The sequence below is a fragment of the Coregonus lavaretus genome (genome assembly GCF_964263955.1).
Source record: "Coregonus lavaretus genome assembly, chromosome: 9".
NCBI lineage: Eukaryota > Metazoa > Chordata > Actinopteri > Salmoniformes > Salmonidae > Coregonus > Coregonus lavaretus.
The window spans coordinates 7,572,170-7,599,276 of NC_139996.1; the positions used below are offsets into that span (position 1 = coordinate 7,572,170).

Genomic DNA, 27,107 nt, shown 5'->3' on the forward strand with positions numbered 1-27,107 from the left:
ATGGCGGACGCGTAAGTATTCATGTTCACGTGTGTATCCAAGTTATTATAGTAAACTAAAACTGAAACTAAAACGAAAACTAATCATGAAAAAACTATTTAGTATACTGAAATAAAATAATGAACAAACCCATTAGAAAAACTAACACTCTACTGAAACTATTATATTTGACTCCAAAACTAACTAAAATAAAATAAACATTAATTATGTTCAATTCTAGTTTTTGGGGGGTCAAAAAGCGAAGCTTTTTTTTCTTCTTCTAATGGGGTTTTCAAGCTTCTGAATCTGGCAGATCACATTGAGATTTAATTTACAATTTAAAGGTAGACTCGCGAGATGTCGTTGCCACTAGCAGTACCGTTGATAGTGGGTGTGTTTGAGTGGTAAGGCTGAAGCAACCGACTGTAGACGAAAGTCGAGGAGTGGAGCCCGGGGGAGGTGCATCTGTGACAGCCAAAAGTTAGAATTGTTTATAAACATGGTTTTAATAATATTATGTGTGTACACATTGTAAAATCAATTAGTGATAGAGAGCCTCAAATATCACATTTACTTGTAGGCATTTATCCATACATACAGTGCATTCGGAAAGTAGTCAGACCCCTTCACTTTTTCCACATTTTGTTACGTTACAGCCTTATTCTAAAATGGATTTAATTGTTTTTTTCCCCTCATCAATCTACACACAATACCCCATAACGACAAAGCAAAAACAGGTTTTAGATTTTTTTGCAAAGTTATTAAAAATTAAAAACTGAAATATCACATTTACATAAGTATTCACACCCTTTACTCAGTACTTTGTTGAAGCACCTTTGGCAGCAATTACAGTCTCGAGTCTTCTGGGTATGACTCTACAAGCTTGGCACACCTGTATTTGGGGAGTTTCTCCCATTCTTCTCTGCAGATCCTCTAAAGCTCTATCAGGTTGGATGCGTTGTCTTGGCTGTGTGCTTAGGGTCATTGTCCTGTTTGAAGGTGAACCTTCGCCCCAGTCTGAGGTCCTGAGCACTCTGGAGCAGGTTTTCATCAAGGATCTCTCTGTACTTTGCTCCATTCATCTTTCCCTCAACCCTGACCAGTTTCCCAGTCACTGCTGCTGAAAAACATCCCCACAGCATGATGCTGCCACCACCATGCTTCACCGTAGGGATGGTATTGGCCAGGTGATGAGTGGTGCCTGGTTTCCTCCAGACGTGACGCTTGGCATTCAGGTTAAAGAGTTCAATCTTGGTTTCATCAGACCAGAGAATCTTGTTTCTCATGGTCTGAGAGTCCTTTAGGTGCCTTTTGGCAAACTCCAAGTGGGCTGTCATGTACCTTTAACTGGGGAGTGGTTTCCGTCTGGCCACTCTACCATAAAGGCCTGATTGGTGGAGTGCTGCAGAGATGGTTGTCTTTCTGGAAGGTTCTTCCATCTCCACAGAGGAACTCTGGAGCTCTGTCAGAGTGACGATTGGGTTCTTGGTCACCTCCCTGACCAATGCCCTTCTCCCTCGATTGCTCAGTTTGGCCGGGCAGCCAGCTCTAGGAAGAGTCTTGGTGGTTCCAAACTTCTTCCATTTAAGAATGATGGAGGCCACTGTGTTCTTGGGGACCTTCAATGCTGCAGAATTTTTTGGTACCCTTCCCCAGATCTGTGCCTCGACACAATCCTGTCTCGGAGCTCTACGGACATTTCCTTTGACCTCATGGCTTAGTTTTTGCTCTGACATGCACTGTCAACTGTGGGACCTTATATAGACAGGTGTGTGCCTTTCCAAATCCTGTCCAATCAATTGAATTTACCACAGGTGGACTCCAATCAAGTTGTAGAAACATCTCAAGGATGATCAATGGAAACAGGATGCACCTGATCTCAATTTCAAGTCTCATAACAAAGGGTCTGGATACTTATGTAAATAAGGTAATTCTGATAAGGTCTAAAAACCTGTTTTCGCTTTTTCATTATGGGGTATTGTGTGTAGATTGATGATCATTTTTATTTATTTAATCCATTTTAGAATAAGGCTTTAACGTAACAAAATGTGGAAAAAGTGATAGGACCTGAATACTTTCCGAATGCACTTAAAATCATGGCAAATTGGTTCCTGTGTCAGTCACGTTCGCGTGGGTAAAACAAAAACATCCTAATGATTGGTTGAAAATAGAGCCTCCCACAATGCAGGTGATGGCTGAGGGATGAAGAACAACTGCAGAAACTTGCTCTCGACTGCAGTCAAAACTTCATGACCTCTGATCACGTGATTTTTTAAAAGATCATGCAGTCGACCTGTAGGCGCAAGTCAGAAAATGTGTATTCCCAGAAAGCAACACACTTTGAAAGGCATGACCAACAATGGTCACCGACTTGGAGACCAGACCACTGAGCACTGCCACCGACGCGGTTCCACAGAGATGAGAGAGAGAGAGGGAAGATGGCGGAAACGGATGTTCTGTTGGAAACTGATGGTGAGTCGGGTGAAGAAGAGAGAGAACCACTGAGTTGCAGTGGTGAAAAAGAAAGGAAACAAAAGAAGTAAAGTTGTGATGGAAACTAAGAAATCTCTAGATTTGTTTATAGTCGGAGTGAGGGTTTTGGATCAATGTTACCTGGGGGATCCGTTTTGAAGTCACAAGGAGCATAATGGATGCATTGGGTGAGGTGGCATCAGCATAATGGATGCATTGGGTGAGGTGGCATCAGCATAATGGATGCATTGGGTGAGGTGGCATCAGCATAATGGATGCATTGGGTGAGGTGGCATCAGCATAATGGATGCATTGGGTGAGGTGGCATCAGCATAATGGATGCATTCGGTGAGGTGGCATCAGCATAATGGATGCATTGGGTGAGGTGGCATCAGCATAATGGATGCATTGGGTGAGGTGGCGTCAGCATAATGGATGCATTGGGTGAGGTGGCATCAGCATAATGGATGCATTGGGTGAGGTGGCATCAGCATAATGGATGCATTGGGTGAGGTGGCATCAGCATAATGGATGCATTGGGTGAGGTGGCGTCGGCATAATGGATGCATTGGGTGAGGTGGCGTCGGTGAGAGTCACAAGAGCTGGTCTTATTCCGTTTTTTTGTGTGTCCGTGGAACAGAAGAACCTTTAAGCTTTGAGCCTCAAAATTATTTTGGAATGGAACGTTTTGTGCATGGATTTCCGAAGCAGGGCGTCTGTCAAGGGGATTATTTCTGGGGCTGCGCATGAAGTGGATGCAAATTATATACCTGAGGAAGTAGGTGAAGTGATTGGTGCGCGTCGACTGACCTGTATGGTGAATGAAGTAAGGAAACTAACTTCGTCCATATTATAGTTTTTTAATGAGTCTCTCCCTTCCCATGCAAAGCTAGGCTTTATGGGATACCCTGTAAGAGCTTTTGTGCACAAGCCCCTCCAGTGTTATAAATGCAAAATATTTGGGGATGTATCAAGTGTATGCAGACTGGAAGAATATTGTATGCCAGCTGAGGTTATATGCTGCAACTGTGGTGGTAAATTATTGCGAGTGCAGCAGAACCCTTTTTGGGACTCAGTGAGTGTCACGCCCTGGCTCTAGGGACTCTTTTAAGTTGAGCCAGGGTGTGTAGAGTTTATGTTTTGTGCTCGTTGTGTCTAGTCTAGTTTTGTATATCTATGTTGGCCAGAGTGGTTCTCAATCAGAGGCAACGAGTATCAGCTGTTGCTGGTTGTCTCTGATTGGGAACCATATTTAGTCAGGTGGTTTTCCCACAGTGTTTGTGGGATCTTGTTCCGTGTTGGTTTGTGGTTTGCACCTGTGGACGTCACGTATCGAGTTGTTGTTTTGTTCGTGTATCATTTAATAAATAAATAAGTATGTTCACCTTCCACGCTGCGCCTTGGTCCTCTATATCCGACGATCGTGACAGAAGATCCCACCAATACAGGACCAAGCAGCGTGCCCAGGCAGGAGAGGAGAAGCGGCGCCAACCGGGCAGTCGTCGGACAGGCGAGGGGCACCCCCAAGAAATTTTTAGGGGGGGGGCACATGGCAGGGACGATGGGGACACTGGAGGCAGATAAGGGGCGAGTTGGTGGACGAGGAGAGAAGGCCACCGGGTTACGGGAGCCATTGGTGTATAGAGGGAAGGAAAATGTAGAGGCACGGCGAGAGGTACTGAAGTGTGTTGCCAGTCCGGTCCGGCCCGTTCCTGATCCCTGTGTAAGGCCAGTGGTGTGTGTTCCCAGTACGGTCCGGCCTGTTCCTGTCCATCGCGCCAAGCCTATGGTGCGCGTCGCCAGCCCGGCCCGGCCTGTTCCTGCCCCTCGCACCAAGCCTATGGTGCGCGTCGCCAGCCCGGCCCGTTCCTGCTCCCCGCACCAAGCCAATGGTGCGTGTCGCCAGCCCGGCCCGGCCCGTTCCTGCTCCCCGCACCAAACCTGTGGTGCGCATCGCCAGCCCGGCCCGGCCTGTTCCTGCTCCCCGCACCAAGCTAGTGGTGCGCGTCGCCAGCCCGGCCCGGCCTGTTCCTGCTCCTCGCACCAAGCCAATGGTGCGCGTCGCCAGCCTGGTCCGGCCTGTTCCTGCTCCCCGCACCAAACCTGTGGTGCGCATCGCCAGCCCGTGCCCGTTTCACTGGTGCCTGGTCAGGTACCGGTCAGCTGCTCCACACCGGAGCCTGAGCAATCCGCTCCACCGAAGTCCAGTCCAGCTCCAGCCAGTGGGGCTAGACCAGACCAGGGGCACTACGGGGGGGTTAGTAGAGGGTGGTGGTCAAGCCCGGAGCCGGAACCGCCTCCGAGGAGGAATGCCCACCCAGCCCTCCCCTGTTCGGTGATGTTTAGGCGCGGTCGCAGTCCGCGCCTTTAGGGGGGGGGTACTGTCACGCCCTGGCTCTAGGGACTCTTTTAAGTTGAGCCAGGGTGTGTAGAGTTTATGTTTTGTGCTCGTTGTGTCTAGTCTAGTTTTGTATATCTATGTTGGCCAGAGTGGTTCTCAATCAGAGGCAACGAGTATCAGCTGTTGCTGGTTGTCTCTGATTGGGAACCATATTTAGTCAGGTGGTTTTCCCACAGTGTTTGTGGGATCTTGTTCCGTGTTGGTTTGTGTTTTGCACCTGTGGACGTCACGTATCGATTTGTTGTTTTGTTTGTGTATCATTTAATAAATAAGTATGTTCACCTTCCACGCTGCGCCTTGGTCCTCTATATCTGACGATCGTGACAGTGAGTTTACAGCCGAGGCATTGCAAGAAATCCTGTCAAAGGATGTTCCGCCCTCACCGGCCTCTGAGCATGTGTAGGGATGTGACTTGAATTGGAATGTGACTGAAGGAGTCTGATGGTTTTTTTATGTGTCTATTTTTGTTTTTATCTTACCACCCGTAGAGTAGGTGGCGGCATGCACCTCTAACGTTTTTTTTTTTTTTTTTTAGGGGGGGTAGATCAGCTTAATATTGCAGATAGATTGTAATTTCCATCAATGTAATTGTCTGCATCACTTCCAATCCCCCATGTTTTTATTTATATATACATACATACATACATACATACATATACACATACATACACACATACATATCCTTTAAAAATATATATATATTCCCCTTTATTACTTTCCAACCCCACCACCCTTTCCCTACTTGGAGTAAACTAGTGAACAACAATGCTTAGGCCTCTACTTCCAGCTTATACCTACTATCTACATTTTATGGACACAGTCCATTTTACAATAATTATATTTTGTTTGTTTTTTCTCCTGAACTTCCTCTACTCTCAACCTCTCCGATCATTTTCATGATGTCCATCCGGTTTGCTTCTATATGCCATATCTTTCTAACTGTGCTCTTTCACAAAAGCTCCCAACCTACAACCTATATACTTATTATGGACACAGTATGCTTACATTATTAGTTATCTTGTTATTATTTGTTGTTAGTTGTTATTAGTCCCATCCTTCAATTCCATTCAACACCTCTAATGCTTGTTTGCGGACCGCCATAATACCATAGAAGAAGAAGAAGAAGAAGAAGAAGAAGAAGAAGGTCACCAACTTGACAAAAGTGATCCACTCGAACATACCCATTAAGATGAGCAGATGCAAGACTTTGCTCTCACACAGTCACACAGAGTGTCTGCACGTGTGCTCTTCACTCTGCTACAACGTGGACCAAAACAGCAGAGAGGTTTAGCCTAGCGCTTCAATGCTCCTGAGGCGTATAATACAAAGTAAGATCAGTGACTTAGCCAGCTAACTTCCCAGAATATTCTGAAATAACAATACATTTTTTAAGCGGATAAGCATGATCTAATTGACTCAACAACCAAAAACATATATTTAAGGTGAGATTTCTTAATGAACCAGAAAATCTATAGTTATTTCTGGTTGTTTATCAAAGTTAGCTTGCTAACTCGTTGATCCTGCTTTGTAGTATACCCCTCTGGTTGTTGGGGAAATTGACCCAGCACTACTGTTAACTTCGTGCATCTACTTCATCTCGCTGAGTCTACCTTTAAAGCTGAAATCCTCAATGGTGAAACAGCCACGTCCGTTTGCAATATTACAACAACAAAGAAGTTACTGCAAACAACCAACAGTTTTTTTTACCATGCTGCGCGACGTCTCCTCAGCTCGGCAACAAAAACAATAACAACGATAGTGGGGCGGCTGTGGTGCTGTTGCCGCCTACTGTGGGATCCATCTTTAAAACTAACCTAACCTTATGTATTAGTGGCAAGAAGTGGCATCCCCAAAAACACAAACTATACAACACATAAATGGCTCCTCCCACGCATAGGCTACTTTCTGTCCCTAACAGTAAAACTAAAACTGAAACGAAATAATATAAAAATGAAATATAAATGTTTTATAAAACTTAAACTAAAGAAAAAATTGTAAAGTGGATCTGAAAACTAACTGAATCAAACTGAATTTGTTTTAAAAAATCTTTAGACTAATAGAAATAAAAACGAATATAAAAACACAAAAGTATAATAACCTTGGTGTGAATTTTATAAATTAATCACTATAAATGACAGGTTAATACATTTAAATGTTATCTCTCTCTCTTTCTTTTTTCCCCTTCTAATGACACAGACCGAAACCAAAAGAAAAGTCCAAGATCTCCTCAGCCCGACGGTTGGGGTTAAAGGTGAGCGTTGCATTCCATTGTCAACACAAGAAACAAACAAGTAGTCTTACACTTGCGACATGAATGTTATATAAACAGAATGCATGCCATAATGTGTTGCGCATGTGTAGCTCACGAACCCTGACCTCGTAACCTTTTTTGCCTCTTTTGGATGTAAATGGTCCTATAGATCAGATAGACTCTAGCTTTATGCTCCTTCCTAAAGATCAGAAGTTACCAGATTGCTGACTCTAGCTTTATTCTCCTATAGATCAAATTGCTGACTGTAGCTTTATTCTCCTATAGATCAAATTGCTGACTGTAGCTTTATTCTCCTATAGATCAGATTGCTGACCGTAGCGTTATTCTCCTATAGATCAGATTGCTGACTGTAGCTTTATTCTCCTATAGATCAGATTGCTGACTGTAGCTTTATTCTCCTATAGATCAGATTGCTGACTGTAGCGTTATTCTCCTATAGATCAGATTGCTGATAGTAGCGTTATTCTCCTATAGATCAGATTGCTGATAGTAGCGTTATTCTCCTATAGATCAGATTGCTGACTGTAGCTTTATTCTCCTATAGATCAGATTGCTGACTGTAGCGTTATTCTCCTATAGATCAGATTGCTGACCGTAGCGTTATTCTCCTATAGATCAGATTGCTGACTGTAGCTGGCCAGATGCTAGAGGTTGAGGTGGAGGAGAAGAAGAGAGAAAGAGATGAAGCTCTGGCTGAGAGAGTCCCTCCTCTCAAACTTTCTGGCTTGTCTGTGGAGGAGCTCCAGGTACACACTGATGCTCACACTGACATTGTATACAAAACTGTTATGAGTGCATTTATAACGACATATGAGCCGTCCATAATGCATTATAATGCACGACACAGTTGAAATTCCTTACAGAAAGTGTAACAAAATAAAATAAGATAAATTAGCTGTCTTTTGTTCTCTTGGCAGGATTTGTGCAAAGATCTGCACCATAAGATCAATGTGGTAGATGAGGAGCGATATGACGTGGGACTCAAAGTTACCAAAAATGACAAGGAGGTAGGATACCCCAAAATAATTTGTAGAAAACAAATAATTCCAGAGGGAAATGACAAAAGATAGTTGAAATGTTTTATAGATTATTGTATATATGGTATAGTGTGCAGCTATGATATCATAAAATGATTGCAATATTCCTCTAACACATGAATCACTTCTACTTCTATCAGTCCAACCTGCACCTTTTTTGAACGCTTGGACCGTATATTTCAAGATGACACTGTCAAAACACTGCCTCCCGGTGGTTATGAGTTTAGAACATACATTTAGAGTGAAGGTCGGCAGGTAGCTTAGTGGGTAAGAGCGTTGTGCCAGTAACCGAAAGGTGGTTCTAATCCCCGAGCCGACTAGGTGAAAAATCTGTCGATGTGCCCGTAAGCAAGGCACTTAAACCCTAATTGCTCCTGTAAGTCGCTCTGGATAAGAGCGTCTGCTAAATGACTAAAAATAATAATAATAGGTCAGCCACAGTACATACTAGTTACTGCACAACTGGGAGGACTAAGTGTGCAAATTGGACTGATAGAAATATAGGCCCTGGTCAAAGGTAGTACACTATAAAGGGAATAGGATGCCATTTAAGACATATATAATGTCAATGATCACAGTTAATGTGAGAGCCTGTATTGGAGCTGAAAGTTACTAATCCTGCTTACTGTGATACGTGGTCGTCTCTCTCTTAGCTACTCTACAGGAAAAATACACTCAAAAACTAACTTTTGGTATTTTTCTTAATTAGTCCACTGTTAATACAGTCCAAAAAATGTTTTGCATGTCAGCAGTCAAGTTTTCAAGATATTGGACTTTCAAGAAGCAAAGTGTCACTTCCCACATCATCATGATGATATGGCAAGTGACACATCTTTAAAACTTGACTGATGACATGCAAAACATTTTGAGACTGTATCAACAGTGGACTAATGAAAAAAAAATACCACAAAATAGTTTTTTGGGGTGGATTTTTCCTTTAAGATGAATGCACTAATAAGAGTCACTCTGGATAAGAGCCTCTGCTAAATGTCTAGAATGTAAATGTAAAATGTCCTCTGTTCTTTGTGCTCTGCCAGATCCATGAGTTGGGACTAAAGATCATTGAGCTGCAGAGCAAGTTCAAGAAACCAAACCTGAGGAGGGTGAAGATCTCAGCTGAAGCCATGCTTAGTGTTCTGCTGGGCTCCAAGCATAAGGAGACCATCGACTTCAAGTCCAACCTCAAGACAGTCAAGAAGGCAGAGGAGAAAGTAAGACTGGTGCATGCTCAGCCTGTTGTACTTGACGTTGTACAACATTTAACATTTAAGTCATTTAGCAGATGCTCTTATCCAGAGCGACTTACACATTGGTGCATTCAACTTAGGATAGCCAGTGGGACAACCACCACTGGGGGGGGGGGGGGGGGTGTAGAAGGATTACTGTTATACTATTCCAGGTATTCCTTAAAGAGGTAGGGTTTCAAGTGTCTCCGGAAGGTGGTCAGTGACTCCGCTGTCCTGGCGTCGTGGGGGAGCTTGTTCCACCATTGGTGTGCCAGAGCAGCGAATAACTTTGACTGGGCTGAGCGGGAACTGTGCTTCCGTAGAGGTAGGGGGGCTAGCAGGCCAGAAGTGGATGAACGTAGTGCCCTTGTTTGGGTGTAGGGTCTGATCAGAGCCTGAAGGTAAGGAGGTGCCGTTCCCCTCACAGCTCCGTAGGCAAGCACCATGGTTTTGTAGTAGATGCGAGCTTCAACTGGAAGCCAGTGGAGTGTGCGGAGGAGCGGGGTGACATGAGAGAACTTGGGAAGGTTGAACACCAGACAGGCTGCAGCATTCTGGATAAGTTGTAGGGGTTTAATGGCACAGGCAGGGAGCCCAGCCAACAGCGAGTTGCAGTAATCCAGACGGGAGATGACAAGTGCCTGGATTAGGACCTGTGCCGCTTTCTGTGTAAAGTAGGGTCGTACTCTGCGAATGTTGTAGAGCATGAACCTGCAGGATTGGGTCACCGCTTTGATGTTAGCGGAGAACGACAGGGTGTTGTCCAGGGTCACGTCAAGGTTCTTTGCACTCTGGGAGGAGGACACAATGGAGTTGTCAACCGTGATGGCGAGATCATGGAGCGGGCAGTCCTTCCCCGGGAGGAAGAGCAGCTCCGTCTTGCCGAGGTTCAGCTTGAGGTGGTGATCTGACATCCACACTGATATGTCTGCCAGACATGCAGAGATGCAATTCGCCACCTGGTTATCAGAAGGGGGAAAGGAGAAAATGTATTGTGTGTCGTCTGCGTAGCAATGATAGGAGAGACCATGTGAGGATATGACAGAGCCAAGTGACTTGGTGTATAGAGAGAATATGAGAGGGCCTAGAACTGAGCCCTGGGGGACACCAGTGGTGAGAGCACGTGGTGTGGAGACAGATTCTCGCCACGCCACCTGGTAGGAGCGACCTGTCAGGTAGGACGCAATCCAAGAGTGAGCAGCGCCGGAGATGCCCAACTTGGAGAGGGTGGAGAGGAGGATCTGGTGGTTCACAGTATCAAAGGCAGCAGATAGGTCTAGAAGGATAAGAGCAGGGGAGAGAGAGTTAGCTTTAGCAGTGCGGAGAGCCTCCGTGACACAGAGAAGAGCAGTCTCAGTTGAATGACCAGTCTTGAAACCTGACTGGTTTGGATCAAGAAGGTAATTCTGAGAGAGATAGCAGGAGAGTTGGCTAGAGACGGCACGCTCAAGAGTTTTGGAGAGAAAAGAAAGAAGGGATACTGGTCTGTAGTTGTTGACATCGGAGGGATCGAGTGTAGGTTTTTTGAGGAGGGGTGTAACTCTCGCTCTCTTGAAGACGGAAGGGACATAGCCAGCGGTCAAGGATGAGTTGATGAGCGAGGTGAGGTAAGGGAGAAGGTCTCCGGAAATGGTCTGGAGAAGAGAGGAGGGGATAGGGTCAAGCGGGCAGGTTGTTGGGCGGCCGGCCATCACAAGTCGCAAGATTTCATCTGGAGAGAGAGGGGAGAAAGAAGCATAGGGTAGGGCAGTGTGAGCAGGACCAGGATCTCTGCAGGACCAGCGGTGTCATTTGACTTAATAAATGAGGATCAGATGTCGTCAACCTTCTTTTCAAAATGGTTGACGAAGTCATCCACAGAGAGGGAGGAGGGAGGGGGAGGAGGAGGAGGATTCAGCAGGGAGGAGAAGGTGGCAGAGAGCTTCCTAGGGTTAGAGGCAGATGCTTGAAATTTAGAGTGGTAGAAAGTGGCTTTAGCAGCAGAAACAGAGGAAGAAAATGTAGAGAGGAGGGAGTGAAAAGATGACAGGTCCGCAGGGAGTCTAGTTTTCCTCAATTGCCTGGAGCCCTGTTCTGTGAGCTTGCAATGAGTCGTCAAGCCAAGGAGCAGGAGGGGAGGACCGAGCCGGCCGGGAGGATAGGGGACTTAGAGAGTCAAAAGATGTAGAAAGGGAGGAGAGGAGGGTTGAGGAGGCATAATCAGGAGATCGGAGGGAGAAGGATTTAGCAGAGGGAAGAGAAGATAGGATGGAAGAGGAGAGAGTAGCGGCAGAGCGAGAGCGAAGGTTGCGACGGCACATTACCATCTGAGTAGGGGCAGAGTGAGTAGTGTTGGAGGAGAGCAAGAGAGAAAAGGATACAAAGTAGTGGTCGGAGACTTGGAGGGGAGTTGCAGTGAGATTAGTAGAAGAACAGCATCTAGTAAAGATGAGGTCAAGCATATTGCCTGCCTTGTGAGTAGGGGGGGACGGTGAGAGGGTGAGGTCAAAAGAGGAAAGGAGTGGAAAGAAGGAGGCAGAGAGAAATGAGTCAAAGGCAGACGTAGGGAGGTTAAAGTCACCCAGAACTGTGAGGGGTGAGCCATCCTCAGGAAAGGAACTTATCAAGGCGTCAAGCTCATTGATGAACTCTCCAAGGGAACCTGGAGGGCGATAAATGATAAGGATGTTAAGCTTGAATGGGCTAGTGACTGTGACAGCATGGAATTCAAATGAGGAGTTAGACAGATGGGTCAGGGGGAAAAGAGAGAATGTCCACTTGGGAGAGATGAGGATTCCTGTGCCACCGCCGCGCTGACCAGATGCTCTCGGGTATGTGAGAACACATGATCAGACGAGGAAAGAGCAGTAGGAGTAGCAGTGCTTTCTGTGGTAATCCATGTTTCCGTCAGCGCCAAGAAGTTCGAGGGACTGGAGGGTAGCATAGGCTGAGATGAACTCTGCCTTGTTGGCGGCAGAATGGCAGTTCCAGAAGCTGCTGGAGACCTGGAACTCCACGTGGGTCGTGCGCGCAGGGACCACCAGATTAGAGTGGCAGCAGCCACGTGGTGTGAAGCGTTTGTATGGCCTGTGTAGAGATGAGAGAACAGGGATAGACAGACACATAGTTGACAGGCTACAGAAAAGGCTACAATAATGCAAAAGAGATCGGAATAAAATTAACTAAACATCTGGGGAAGCGAGAGAGCGGGGCCTCCCTCACTTACCTTTTACTGAAACACTCAAATATAACTCTCCCAACTTCCACTTTAGAAATTATAATTGTTGTAAACTACAGCGGTTCAATGTTTTCTGGGAATATACTCTAACTTAGTTTATTCAGCTAGCTAACTTGGTACAGTATTCTTCCGTGAAAACCGCCCAGGGCACCGTATCCTATGACGCCATAGCTAACTAGCATGCTAGCATCCAATAACACACGGTTTAGCACCAATACTTGGTTACAACAAACTACCAATAGTGTGTTAACACACTAAACAGATAATTCGTGTCCGTGTCTAGTTCCTTTCATAACGCAGAAATAATTAAACGTTGGCTAGCTAGCACAATGTCAGTCATGCTAGCTACACAAGTGGACTACACATCTCGAATGTTCCGAAATTGAAGTTTTACGTTGCAAAATTCTCATTGACTAAAATGATATTGTATTTAGTTGTTACAGTACTGCTAGCTGGTAGTGTTGGCTAGCTAGCAATGGCTGCGGTGTTGACTTTGTTTGAAAAACAAGGTAGTTTGTTTGTCAATGATTGATTGAGTGTAAATAATACATTTCTGGTCCACACAGAAGGAAGAGGTCACCGACTGGCGTCAAAATGTGGATGCCATGTCTGGCATGGAGGGCAGAAAGAAGATGTTTGATGCTTGAAAGGTACACAAAACGTTATCTGTACTGAGAAGATCAATTCCAGCATTCAATGTGCAGAGCCTTCAGAATGAATTCATACCCCTATTGTTGTGTTACAGCCTGAATTCAAAATAGATTAAATATATATTTTTTCTGACCCATCTACACACGATACCCCATAATGACAAAGTAAAAAAATGTTTTTAGACATTTTTGCAAATGTATTGAAAATGAAATACAGAAATATCTCATTTACATAAGTATTTACACTCCAGAGTCAATACTTGTTAGAATCACCTTTGGCAGCGATTACAGCTGTGAGTCTTTCTGGGTAAGTCTCTAAGAGCTTTGCACACACGGATTGTACAATATTTGCAGATTATTCCTTTTAAAATTCTTCAAGCTCTGTCAAGTTGGTTGTTGATCATTGCTAGACAGACATTTTCAAGTCTTGTCTTAGATTTTCAAGCCAATTTAAGTCAAAACTGTAACTAGGCCTCTCAGGAACATTCAATGTCGTTTTGGTAAGCAACTCCAGTGTATATTTGGCTTTGTGTTTTAGGTTATTGTCCTGCTGAAAGGTGAATTTGTCTCCCAATGTCTGTTGGAAAGCAGACTGAACCAGATTTCCTCTAGGATTTTGCCTGTGCTTAGCTCTATTCCATTTCATTTTATTTTTAAAAAAAAACTCCCTAGTCCTTGCCGATGAGAAACCATACCCATAACATGATGCAGCCACCACCATGCTTGAAAATATGAAGAATGGTACTCAGTGATGTGTTGTGTTGGATTTGCCCCGCAGATTTACAATAAAGTAAATTTCTTTGCCACATTTTTTGCGGTTTTACTTTAGTGCCTTATTGCAAACAAGATGTATGTTTTTGGAATATTTTTATTTTGTACAGGCTTCCTTCTTTTCACTTTGTCAATTAGGTTAGTATTGTGGAGTAACTACAATGTTGTTGATCCATCCTCAGTTTTATCCTATCACAGCCATTAAACTCTGTAACTGTTTTAAAATCACCATTGGCCTCATGGTTAAATCCCTGAGTAGTTTCCTTCCTCTCCGGCAACTAAGTTAGGAAGGACGCCTGTATCTTTGTAGTGACTATGTGTATTGATACACCATCCAAAGTGTAATTCATAATTTACCATGCTCAAAGAGATATTCAAAATCATTCTTTTTTTTTTTTTACCAATCTACCAATAGGTGCCCTTCTTTGTGAGGCATTGGAAAACCTCCATGGTCTTTGTGGTTGAATCTGTTTGAAATTCACTGCTCGACTGAGGGACCTTACAGATAATTATATGTGTGTACATAGTACAGAGATGAGGTAGTCATTCAAAAATCATGTTATGCACTATTATTGCACACAGAGTCCATGCAACTTATTATGTGACTTGTTAAACACATTTTTACTCCTGATTTTATTTAGGCTTGCCATAAAAAGGGAGTTATTGACTCAAGACATTTCAGCTTTTCATTTTTAATTAATAAAAAAATAATCTAAAAACATCATTCCACTTTAACATTATGGGGGTATTGTGTGTAGGCCAGTGACACAAAATCTCACTTTAATCAATTTTACATTCAGGCTGTAACTCAACAAAATGTGTAAAAAGTCAAGGGGTGTGAATACTTTCTGAAGGCATTTTAGAATAATATTACTTTAGGTCTGTAACATGGAACTATAATTACACCTACTGTGTTTACTTAATGTTTTGCAGATTATTGATGGTTATCAAGGTATCCTCCAAGGATGGCTTTGCTGATTGAAGATAAATGACGATGCAACAGAAATGGAGAGGGCAACTGAAGGTATCAAGAATAATTGTAGGAGATGAAAGATACACTACCAGTCAAAAGTTTTAAAACACCTACTCATTCAAGTTTTTTTCTTTATTTGTACTATTTTTTACATTGCAGAATAATAGTGAAGATATTAAAACTATGAAATAACACATTTGGAATCATGTAGTAACCATAAAAGTGTTAAACAAATTAAAATATATTTTATATTTGAGATTCTTCTAATAGCCACCCTTTGCCTTGATGACAGCTTTGCACACTCTTGGCATTCTCTCAACCAGCTTCACCTGGAATGCTTTTCCAACAGTCTTGAAGGAGTTCCCACATATGCTGAGCACTTGTTGGCTGCTTTTCCTTCACTCTGCGGTCCGACTCATCCCAAACAATCTCAATTTGGTTGAGGTTGGGGGATTGTGGAGGCCAGGTCATCTGAGCAGCACTCCATCACTCTACTTCTTGGTAAAATAGCCCTTACACAGCCTGGTTGTGTGTTGGGTCATTGTCGTGTTGAAAAACAAATGATAGTCCCATTAAGCCCAAACCAGATGGGATGGCGTATCTCTGCAGAATTCTGTGGGAGCCATGCTTGTTAAGTGTGCCTTGAATTCTAAATAAATCACAGACAGTGTCACCAGCAAAGCACCCCCACACCATAACACCTCCTCCTCCATGCTTTACAGTGGGAAATACACATGTGGAGATCATCCGTTCACCCACACTGCATCTCACAAAGACACGGCGGTTGGAACCAAAAATCTCCAATGTCCATTGCTCGTGTTTCTTGGCCCAAGCAAGTCTCTTCTTATTATTGGTGTTCTTTAGTAGTGGTTTCTTTGCAGCAATTTGACCATGAAAGCCTGATTCACACAGTCTCCTCTGAACAGTTGATGTTGAGATGTGTATGTTACTTAAACTCTGTAAAGCATTTATTTGGGCTGCAATTTCTGAGGCTGGTAACTCTAATGAACTTATCCTCTGCAGCAGAGGTAACTCTGGGTCTTCCATTTCTGTGGCGGTCATGAGAGCCAGTTTCATCATTTACATTTACATTTTAGTCATTTAGCAGACGCTCTTATCCAGAGCGACTTACAGGAGCAATTAGGGTTAAGTGCCTTGCTCAAGGGCACATCGACAGATTTTTCACCTAGTCGGCTCGGGGATTAGAACCAGCGACCTTTCGGTTACTGGCACAACGCTCTTAACCACTAAGCTACCTGCCGCCCATCATAGCACTTGATGGTTTTTGTGACTGCACTTGAAGAAACTTTCAAAGTTCTTGAAATTGTCCGTATTGACTGACCTTCATATCTTAAAGTAATGATGGACTGTTGTTTCTCTCTGCTTATTTGAGCTGTTCTTGCCATAGTATGGACTTGGTCTTTTACCAAATAGGGCTATCTTCTGTACCCCCCACCCCCACACACACACCTTGTCACAACACAACTGATTTGCTCAAACGTATTAAAAATAAAATAAATTCCACAAATTAACTTTTAATAAGGCACACCTGTTAATTGAAATGCATTCCAGGTGACTACCTCATGAAGCTGGTTGAGAGAATGCCAAGAGTGTGCAAAGCTGTCATCAAGGCAAAGGGTGGCTATTTGAAGAATCTCAAATATAAAATATATTTTGATTTGTTTAACACTTTTTTGGTAACTACATGATTCCATATGTGTTATTTCATAGTTTGTTGTCTTCACTATTATTCTACAATGTAGAAAATAGTAAAAAATAAAGAAAAACCCTTGAATGAGTAGGTGTTCTAAAACTTTTGACCGGTAGTGTAAATACATACATTTGTTCTTTTTTTGTACGTGAAATAAACATTTTGATTTAAATGACTGTATGAGAATGTTGAAGGAAATATAGATCGTGTGTGTACAACAAGCTTAATATTATTGTGTGTGAGCCAATGCATTTCCTTATTTTCAATGCCTTAATGCAGAAGTTACAAGCCAATTATTTTTCTTGTTTGTTGAACAATTATCCTCAACTGCCTGATGATGGCAGTGTTAGCTTGAGGTCGGAGAACATTGCTTCGGCCCTCTAAGTCGCTCTTTTCCTATATTATTGGTTGTCTACTGTTCAAATGTATTTTTGTATATCTATATACACCCCATCAAGAGTTACGTGTTTCAACATTTATGAGCTGATTAATACCAATTAAATAAACTTTTAACTCAATTGTAAATCAACTGCTTGTGAAATGATTATGGGGCATTATGGATCGCTGTGGTAGGGATCGGGTCAAACAGTGAACAATATAGTCTCTCTGTTTAGGAAGTAAATACTCTGGATATCCATTGGTTTACTAAAATAATGTAAATGTATTTGCGAATTTGTGCAAAATAGAATAAGGTTGACAGAGGTACATCTATGTCCTTGGGAACTCTTAATTCTTATAATAAACAGTTCGGTTAATTAAAATCTCAGCGTGATCATTATTAATTTCCAAATGACATGGCATTGTACAGTTAGTTATGTGTCACGGACCAAACTCTCTGAAGTGCTCTTAGTTGTGTTCACCAAGTATAATGTATCACTTACATAGACTTAAATTACACTCTCAAATCACATGTATTACAATATAAAGTACCACCACTAAAACTCAAACCAAGTCACTCCATCCACTTTGTCCCACCTTGGCCACTGTATGGACAGACAACCAGACAGAGGCACATGTAGAAGGTCACACATAATAAGAATGGTGAGGACAGATGGTCTATTTTAGTGAGCCACTCACATGAGGTCCAGAATCTATATATTAACCCACTTCCCATCCCTCCAGCCTCACAAAGACAACTAGTAATATTACAGTAGCTTTTTCTTCACCTGAAAGGTAAGTTTCCAGTATTAATGTAACGCCTCAAAGGAGGAAAGTGTAAAATCTGATTATGGTAAAGATTTCAAAAAAAAAATTTGACAGTATCTTGCTGTCAGTGTGAGTAGTCACCCCAACAAAGAGATGTCAAGTTGAAGTAATAAATACTGTGGCTTTGAAGTTTGTACACGTGATTTACGTGAGGCATGTTTTAGTTTGCCAACAATTTCTATAGCAAATTTTTGCTGAGCTTTATTGCATTTATTTCATGCTAAATTTCATGCTCATTTTATGAATTGGCGAACGACCAGAGAATTGTTATCCATTATGTATGTTACCTATATTATTTTTGTGAGATATTACAGAAGATAGCTAACCAGTTTAGCTATTAGATCTCTGAACTCTATCTCTATTTGTGCGTACAGTTCATGCAGTCTAAAATCTTCAATACTAAAAAGGAGATCTCTTGGGAGAAGACCTTCCTAAATGAAGTTATATATCTTATATCTGCATTAAAGCATTACTTGATAATGCCCCAAATACTAAACACTAGTCAGATATGTTTCTAAATACTAAATTTAAAAAAAGAGTGAATTAAATAAAGACTAAATACTAGTCCGACAGATTTATTGTGTGTTAACGGTACTGACTTTCAACCATTCTTTTATTACTCCAAGGTCATGTAGTGTAGTCGTATCTTGTACGTTTTTATCACAGTTATTTGCAGTAGTTCTCAAGAAACAAGATTGTTTTTATTTGATAATCTGCTAGAATAGATTGGAATATCATAAAAATGAACAAAATGTATTGTTTTATGTATGTTTTATCTAAAATAGTTTAGCTATATTTCTGCATGCTGAAAACGGTCCATAATATAATAACATGTCTGTAATATGATGATGTAGTTTCGAAAACATATTTCAGTCTGTTGTAACTGTTTTACTTTTTTACATTGTGAAATATGTAGGAGACACACAGAACCGCGACCATGTCAGAAGCGTGAGTACCAACAGCTCATATTGCATTACATTGCTGTCAACATGTACTGTGCCCATGGAAAGTCTACACCCCCTTGAACCTTTTTCACATTTTGTTGCGTTACAAAGTGGGATTGAAATAGATTTAATTGTATTTTTTTTGTCATTGATCTACACAAAATACTCCATAATGTCAAAGTGAAAAGAAAATTATAATTATTTTTTACAAAGTAAAATAATATATATATATATATATATATATATATATATATATATATATATTATTTTACTTTGTAAAAAATAATTATAATTTTCTTTTCAATTTTCTTTTCACATATATATATAGTTGTTGCATAAGTATTCACCCCCTTAGTATAGGCAAGCCTAAATTAGTTCAGAAGTCAAATCTGGCTTAACAAATCACATAATAAGTTATATGGACTTACTCTGTGTGAAATAATATGGGTTGAGATGATTTTTTAATGACTACCCCTTACTCTGTCCCCCATACATACAGTACAACATCTGTGAACTATTGAATTTCAAGCACAGATTCAAATACAAAGACCAGGGAGCTTTTCGAAAACCCCATAAAGAAGGGCAGTGATTGGTAGATGGGTAACAATAACAAATCAGACATTGAGTATCTCTTTAAGCATGGTCAAAGATGCGTTCGTCCTTCTGAACTGAGCTGCAGGACAGGAATGAAACTGCTTCGGGATGTCACCATGAGGCCATTGGTCATTTTAAAACAGCTACAGAGTTCAATGGCTGTAATGGGAGAAAACTGAGGATAGAGCAACAACATTGTAGTGACTCCACAATAATGACCTAAATGACAGAGTGAAAAGAAGAATCGAAAATATACAGAATACAAGTATTCCAAAACAGTGCAGTAGGAAAGTGTTCAGACCCCTTGACTTTTTCCATATTTTGTTAAGTTACAGCCTTATTCTAAAATGGATTTAAAAAACTAAATTCTCATCAAAACAGGTTTTTAGACATTTCAGAAAATATGTATATATAAAAGAAAACTGAAATATTACATTTACATAAGTACTTTGTTGAAGCACCTTTGGCAGTGATTACAGCCTTGATTCTTCTTGGGTCTGACGCTTCAAGCTTGACACACCTGTATTTGGGGAGTTTCTCCCATTCTTCTCTGCAGATCCTCTCAAGCTCTGTCAGGTTGGATGGGGAGTGTCGTTGCACAGCTATTTTCAGGTCTCTTCAGAGATGTTCGATCGGGTTCAAGTCCGGGCTCTGGCTGGGCCACACAAGGACATTCAGAGTCTTGTCCCGAAGCCACTCCTGCGTTGTCTTGGCTGTGTGCTTAGGGTCGTTTTCTTGCTGGAAGGTGAACCTTCACCCCAGTCTGTGGTCCTGAGCGCTCTGGAGCAGGTTTTCATCAAGGATCTCTCTGTACTTTGGTCCGTTCATCTTTCCCTCGATCCTGACTAGTCTCCCTGCCGCTGAAAAATATCCCCACAGCATGATGCTGCCACCACCATGCTTCACCATAGGGATGGTGGCAGGTTTCCTCCAGACGTGACACTTGGTATTCAGGCCAAAGAGTTCAATCTTGATTTCATCAGACTAGAGAATCTTGTTTCTCATGGTCTGAGTCCTTTAGGTGCCTTTTGGCAAACTCCAAGCGGGCTGTCATGTGCCTTTTACTGAGGAGTGGCTTCCGTCTGGCCACTCTACCATAAAGGCCTGATTGGTGGAGTGCTGCAGAGATGGTTGTCCTTCTGGAAGTTTCTCCCATCTCCACCGAGGAACTCTGGAGCTCTGTCAGAGTGACAATTGGATTCTTGGTCACCTCCCTGACCAAGGCCCTTCTTCCACGGTTGCTCAGTGTGGCCGGGCGGCCAGCTCTAGGAAGAGTCTTGGTGGTTCCAAACTTCTTCCATTTAAGAATGTTGGAGGCCACTGTGTTCTTAGGGACCTTCAATGCTGCAGAACGTTTTATTACCCTTCCCCAGATCCTGTCTCGGAGCTCTACGGACAATTCCTTCGACCTCATGGCTTGGTTTTTGCTCTGACATGCACTGTCAACTGTGGGACCTTATATAGACAGGTGTGACCCTTTCCAAATCATGTCCAATCAATTGAATTTACCACAGGTGGACTCCATTCAAGTTGTAGAAACATCTCAAGGTGGATCAATGGAAACAGGATGCACCTGAGCTCAATTTTGAGTCTCATAGCAAAGGGTCTGAATACTTATGTAAATAATGTATTTCTGTCTTTAAGTTGCAAACATTTCTAAATATCTGTTTTTGCTTCATCCTTATGGGGTATTGTGCGTAGATAGAATAAGGCTGTAATGTAACAAAATATGGAAAAAGGGAAGGGGTCTGAATACTTTTCAAATGCACTGTATGTATGCAATAAGGCACTAAAGTAATACTGCAAAAAAACACGGCAAAGGAATACACTTTTTGGCCTAAATGCAAAGCCTTATGTTTGGGGCAAATTCAACACAACACATTACTGAATAACTGCCTCCTTATTTTCAAGCATGGTGGTGGCTGCATCATGGTATGGGTATGCTTGACACTGGAAAATACTGGGGATGAAAAGAAATTGGATGGATAACAGGCAAAATCCTAGAGGAAAATCTGCTTCAGTATGCTTTACACCAGACACTGGGAGAGGAATTCACCTTTCCGCAGGACAATAACCTACAACAGAAAGCCAAATATACACTGGAGTTGCTTACCAAGAAGACAGTGAATTGACTTGAGAAGCCCAGTTTTGACTTAAATCTGCTTGAAAATCTATGGCAAGACTTGAAAATTGCTGTCTAGCCATAATCCCAACACCTTGACAGAGCTTGAAAAATTCTGAAAACAATAATGGGCAAATATTGCACAATATAGGTTTGCAAAGCTCTTATGAGACATACCCAAGAAGACTCATAGCTGTAATCACTACCAAAGGTGTTTCTAACATGCATTGACTCAGGGGGGTGAATACTTATCTAATCAAGGTGTTTTATTTTTCATTAATCTTTCAAAAATGTTAGAATTTTTCTTCCACTTTGACATTACAGAGTATTTTGTGTAGATCGTTTACAAAACAAATGACAATTAAATCCCTTTTAATCCCACTTTTTAACACAATAAAATCTGAAAAACATCCAAGGCGGGTGCAGACTTTCTATGGGTCCTGTAGTAAACAATATGCAAAGAACACAAATGTGACAATCTTCTTATTTTGGGTTTTTGTTTCTTTCTCTCCAATTGGCTGATGTTGGTCCAGGCCGGTAAGTGAATTTTCATATTCAAACCAGAACAAATGTGCAGAAATGAACACTGCCCGTACACTATGATCATTATGACAGGCATTATCAACATTTACATTTTAGTAATTTAGCAGACACTCTTATCTGAGGCTTCTTCTTACAGGCTATGGTGTGAGAAAACTGTGCAGACACTATGATCTGAGCTATCTGATTGGCCAGCGGTAGGCCTGTAAGTGCACTTGATTTGCTCTCTGGGCCTGCCGATTAGGCGGACTTCTAGCTTCAGACACATGAAATGGTTCCAAATGGGAACACTTCGCCTTCCCAGCGCTAGGGCTGCTGAATCATGTGCACCTACCGCCAACAGCGCAAAACAAATAAAAAAAATAGGAACGCAAGGCTTTATCGTTGAGTTTTTTACAGAAATGTTTGGTGATCGACTAGGAATGCCTTGGAGATCGACCAGTCGGTCACCACTGTTGTAGAGCATGAACCTGCAGGAGCGAGTCACTGCTTTGATGTTTGCAGAGAATGACAGGGTGTTGTCCAGGGTCACGCCAAGGTTCTTTACACTCTGGGAGGGGGACACCGTGGAGTTGTCAACCGTGATGGAGAGGTATTGGAGCGGGCAGGCCTTCCCGGGGAGGAAGAGCAGCTCTGTTATGTCTATGGTTGAGCTTGAGGTGGTGGGCAGACATCCAAGCTGAGATGTCTGTCAGAAGGGGGGAAGGAGAAAGGTAGTTGAGTGTCATCCACATAGCAATGATAGGAGAGACCACGTGAGGATACGACTTGATGTTAAGAGAAAAGAGGAGAGGGCCTATAACTGAGCCCTGGGGGACACCAGTAACATGGTGCAGACGCATATCCTCTCCACGTCACCTGGTAGGAGTGACATGCCAGGTAAGATGCAATCCAGGAGTGTGTAGAACCTGAGACGCCCAACCCTGAGAGGGTGGAGAGGAGGATCTGATGGTTCACGGTGTCAAAGGCAGTGGATAGATCTAGGAGGAGGAGAACAGGAGTAACGAGGAGAGAGAGTCAGCTTTGGCAGTGCGGAGAGCCTCTGTGACACAAAGGAGAGCGTTCTCAGTTGAGTGAGCCGCCTTGAAGCCTGACTGGTTAGGGTCAAGAGGATCGTTCAGAGAGAGGTAACGAGAGAGTTGTTCAGATACAGCAGGCTCAAGTGTTTTGGAAAGAAAAGAAAGAAGGGATACCGGTCTGTCATGTCAATCACAATAATTTATGCCTAGAAGGAGCAGTTGCAACATAGCGTGAAATTCAGGATATTTTATGTTCTGGATTTCTGGACTTTTGATCAAATCAATCAAATGTATTTTATAAAGCCATTGTTACATCCGCTAATTTGAGGCAGCAACAGTACAAAGACAAACATTTCAAGTGTACTGTCCATAAAAGCCAATTAATAATTTAACATGAAAATATTGATCATGTATATTATCGTTTACTCTGTGTTTAGCAAGGAGCTTAATATATCTTCTCTGTCCTCATTTCAGCCAAAACCAAAGTCAAAGATCTCTGCATCTCGCAGACTCTTCTTGAAGGTAGCTTTTGTGTCTTACTTCACTGTTATTGGAACAGTCACAACTAAACAACACTTCTCCATAATGTGTGTGAGTTGTGATTTGTGGATAACGCATACATAGATACACTACTGGTCAAAAGTTTTAGAACACCTACTTTATTTTTACTATTTTCTACATTGTAGAATAATAATGAAGACATCAACACTATGAAATAACACATATGGAATCATGTAGTAACCAAAAAAGTGTTAAACAAATCTAAATATATTTTATATTTGAGATTCTTCTAATAGCCACCCTTTGCCTTGATGACAGCTTTGCACACTCTTGGCATTCTCTCAACCAGCTTTACCTGGAATGCTTTTCCAACATTCTTGAAGGAGTTCCCACATCTGCTGAGCACTTGCTGACTGCTTTTCCTTCACTCTGCGGTCCGACTCATCCCAAACCATCTCAATTTGGTTGAGGTTGGGGGATTGTGGAGGCCAGGTCATCTGATGCAGTACTCCATCACTCTCCTTCTTGGTAAAATAGCCCTTACACAGCCTGGAGGTGTGTTGGGTCATTGTCGTGTTGAAAGACAAATGATAGTCCCACTAAGCCCAAACCAGATGGGATGGTGTATTGCTGCAGAATGCTGTGGTAGCCATGCTGGTTAAGTGTGCCTTGAATTCTAAATAAATGACAGACAGTGTCACCAGCAAAGCACCCCCACACCATAACACCTCCTCCTCCATGCTTTACAGTGGGAAATACACATGTGGAGATAAAATCGTTCACCCACACTGCATCTCACAAAGACACGGCGGTTGGAACCAAAAATCTCCAATTTGGACTCCAGACCAAAGGACACATTTCCACCTGTCAAATGTCCATTGCTCGTGTTTCTTGGCCCAAGCAAGTCTCTTCTTATTATTGGTGTCCTTAAGTAGTGGTTTCTTTGCAGCAATTCGACCATGATGGCCTGATTCACACAGTCTCCTCTGAATTATGTAGAAAATAGTAAAAATAAAGAAAAACCCTTGTGTTCTAAAACCTTTGACCTGTAGTGTATATAAAACATAATAGCAGTTACACTACTATTACACTGCTAAACATAATAGTATAAGGGTGTTCTACATGTAATTATATGGTGTTGTATCCCAGACCAAACTGGTGAAGAAGGCCATGGCTATGTTGGTGACTGAAAAGGAGCAGAAGGTGATTGACAGAGAAACCACACTGAGTGAACGAGTCCCAGCACTCAAGATATCTGGGCTGTCTGTGCAGGACCTGCAGGTACTATTAATATTAGTTAGATACATGACTATGAGTATATTCATGTATATTCAGGTACAGTACTATGAGTATAGTCATGTATATTCAGGTACAGTACTATGAGTATATTCATGTATATTCAGGTACAGTACTATGAGTATAGTCATGTATATTCAGGTACAGTACTATGAGTATATTCATGTATATTCAGGTACAGTACTATGAGTATAGTCATGTATATTCAGGTACAGTACTATGAGTATAGTCATGTATATTCAGGTACAGTACTATGAGTATATTCATGTATATTCAGGTACAGTACTATGAGTATAGTCATGTATATTCAGGTACAGTACTATGAGTATAGTCATGTATATTCAGGTACAGTACTATGAGTATATTCATGTATATTCAGGTACAGTACTATGAGTATAGTCATGTATAATCAGGTACAGTACTATGAGTATATTCATGTATATTCAGGTACAGTACTATGAGTATAGTCATGTATATTCAGGTACAGTACTATGAGTATAGTCATGTATATTCAGGTACAGTACTATGAGTATATTCATGTATATTCAGGTACAGTACTATGAGTATAGTCATGTATAATCAGGTACAGTACTATGAGTATAGTCATGTATATTCAGGTACAGTACTATGAGTATAGTCATGTATATTCAGGTACAGTACTATGAGTATATTCATGTATATTCAGGTACAGTACTATGAGTATAGTCATGTATATTCAGGTACAGTACTATGAGTATATTCATGTATATTCAGGTACAGTACTATGAGTATATTAATGTATATTCAGGTACAGTACTATGAGTATGAGTATATTTAGGTATGTTCAGGTATATTTAGGTAAAGGTGTCGGATCTTAATTTGACCAGTTTCATCGCAGGAGTAAAAGAATCCTGCAGCAGCAAGTTTTGATTATTCTCAAAAAAAGTAATAATTTCGAACAGGAAATTAGTTTTGATAGGACCTACAGTAGTAGGACATTTATTTGGTCTGGTGCTTTAGCGTTTGAGCGAGCAAGAGAGAAGGAGAACTGCACATTTTCAGTGAATTTATGTAAATCATGTGGCTCAGTAAAATTCTCTGCGTCAACAGAGTGATCAGAATTACCAAATATGTAGGTTGCTATGAGTATGAATACAGTATAGTTAGTTATATTCAGGAAAAGTACTATGAATATGAGTTTATTAGTATATTTAGGTATATTCAGGTACATTAGTCTGAGTTAAGTACATTCTGTATATTCTGAAATATTCAGATACTATGGGTATGAGTACGGTATATTCAGATATGAATCTGCTTTCTCTTCACAGAATCTTTGTAAAGAACTGCACCAGAAAATTGATGTTGTTGATGAAGAGCGGTACGACATCGCGATGAAAGTTTCCAAAAGTGACGCAGAGGTACCCGATCCGCAGATTCTCAAATTCAAATATTACAAACAGTTAATTTCACAGTATGATCTTTAAATGCACACTCTATCCAAGTATGGGATATTTTATTAAGAATAATAGTATATAATAAACCTTTGTTCAGGTCGATATTGTAAAATAATGTGTTACCATAAACGCAACATATGCATTTATTTTTTACAATAACATTTCAATCAAATCAATGTACAGACAGCAAAGTTTGAAATATGTTCTACCCTCTTGTGGCTTTGTGTCAGTGACTCTTTTCACAGAGTGACATTTTAATCGCAGAGTGAATATTTGTGTTTGTATGTGGGACTTTTATTTAGAAATCGAGACTTTTATTTTTTGACACCTTGCTATGTGGGCGATATAGATTGAAAATCTGACCATGAAGATCATTGAGCTGAAGGGCAAGAAGCGACCTCAGCTGAAGAGGGTGAGAGTATCAGCTGAAGCCATGATGGGGGCTCTGCTGGGAGCCAAGATCAAAGAGTCGGTCGACTTCAAGGCCAACCTCAAGACTGTGAAGAAGGAGGAGGAGAAGGTAAGGGAGACATTCACTGCACAGTACAGCCTGTCCCAATACTTTCTTTCTTTGCTTATTTTTTTGTAATGTGCACTTGCAATACAACTGGGTGTGCAGTACTTCTGAACTGGTTTCACTGTGTTGTCATCCCCCACAGAAAGAGGAAGTGACTGACTGGCGTAAGAATGTGGACGCCATGTCTGGAATGGAGGGTAGAAAGAAGATGTTTGCCGCTTCCTAA

The 27,107-nt window shown here is 41.7% G+C and overlaps 1 protein-coding gene across 1 annotated transcript; it reads left to right on the plus strand.

The window, feature by feature from the left end:
- LOC311134848 (uncharacterized protein) lies at positions 1–27,107 on the plus strand (the record flags this gene model as incomplete). Its single annotated transcript, XM_084168626.1, has 11 exons — positions 1–11; positions 7,049–7,103; positions 7,739–7,870; positions 8,042–8,131; positions 9,199–9,372; positions 13,171–13,238; positions 23,572–23,656; positions 24,785–24,916; positions 26,239–26,328; positions 26,714–26,884; positions 27,024–27,107. 11 exons carry the CDS (start codon positions 1–3, stop codon positions 27,105–27,107), a joined length of 1,092 nt encoding a protein of 363 aa, XP_084024752.1.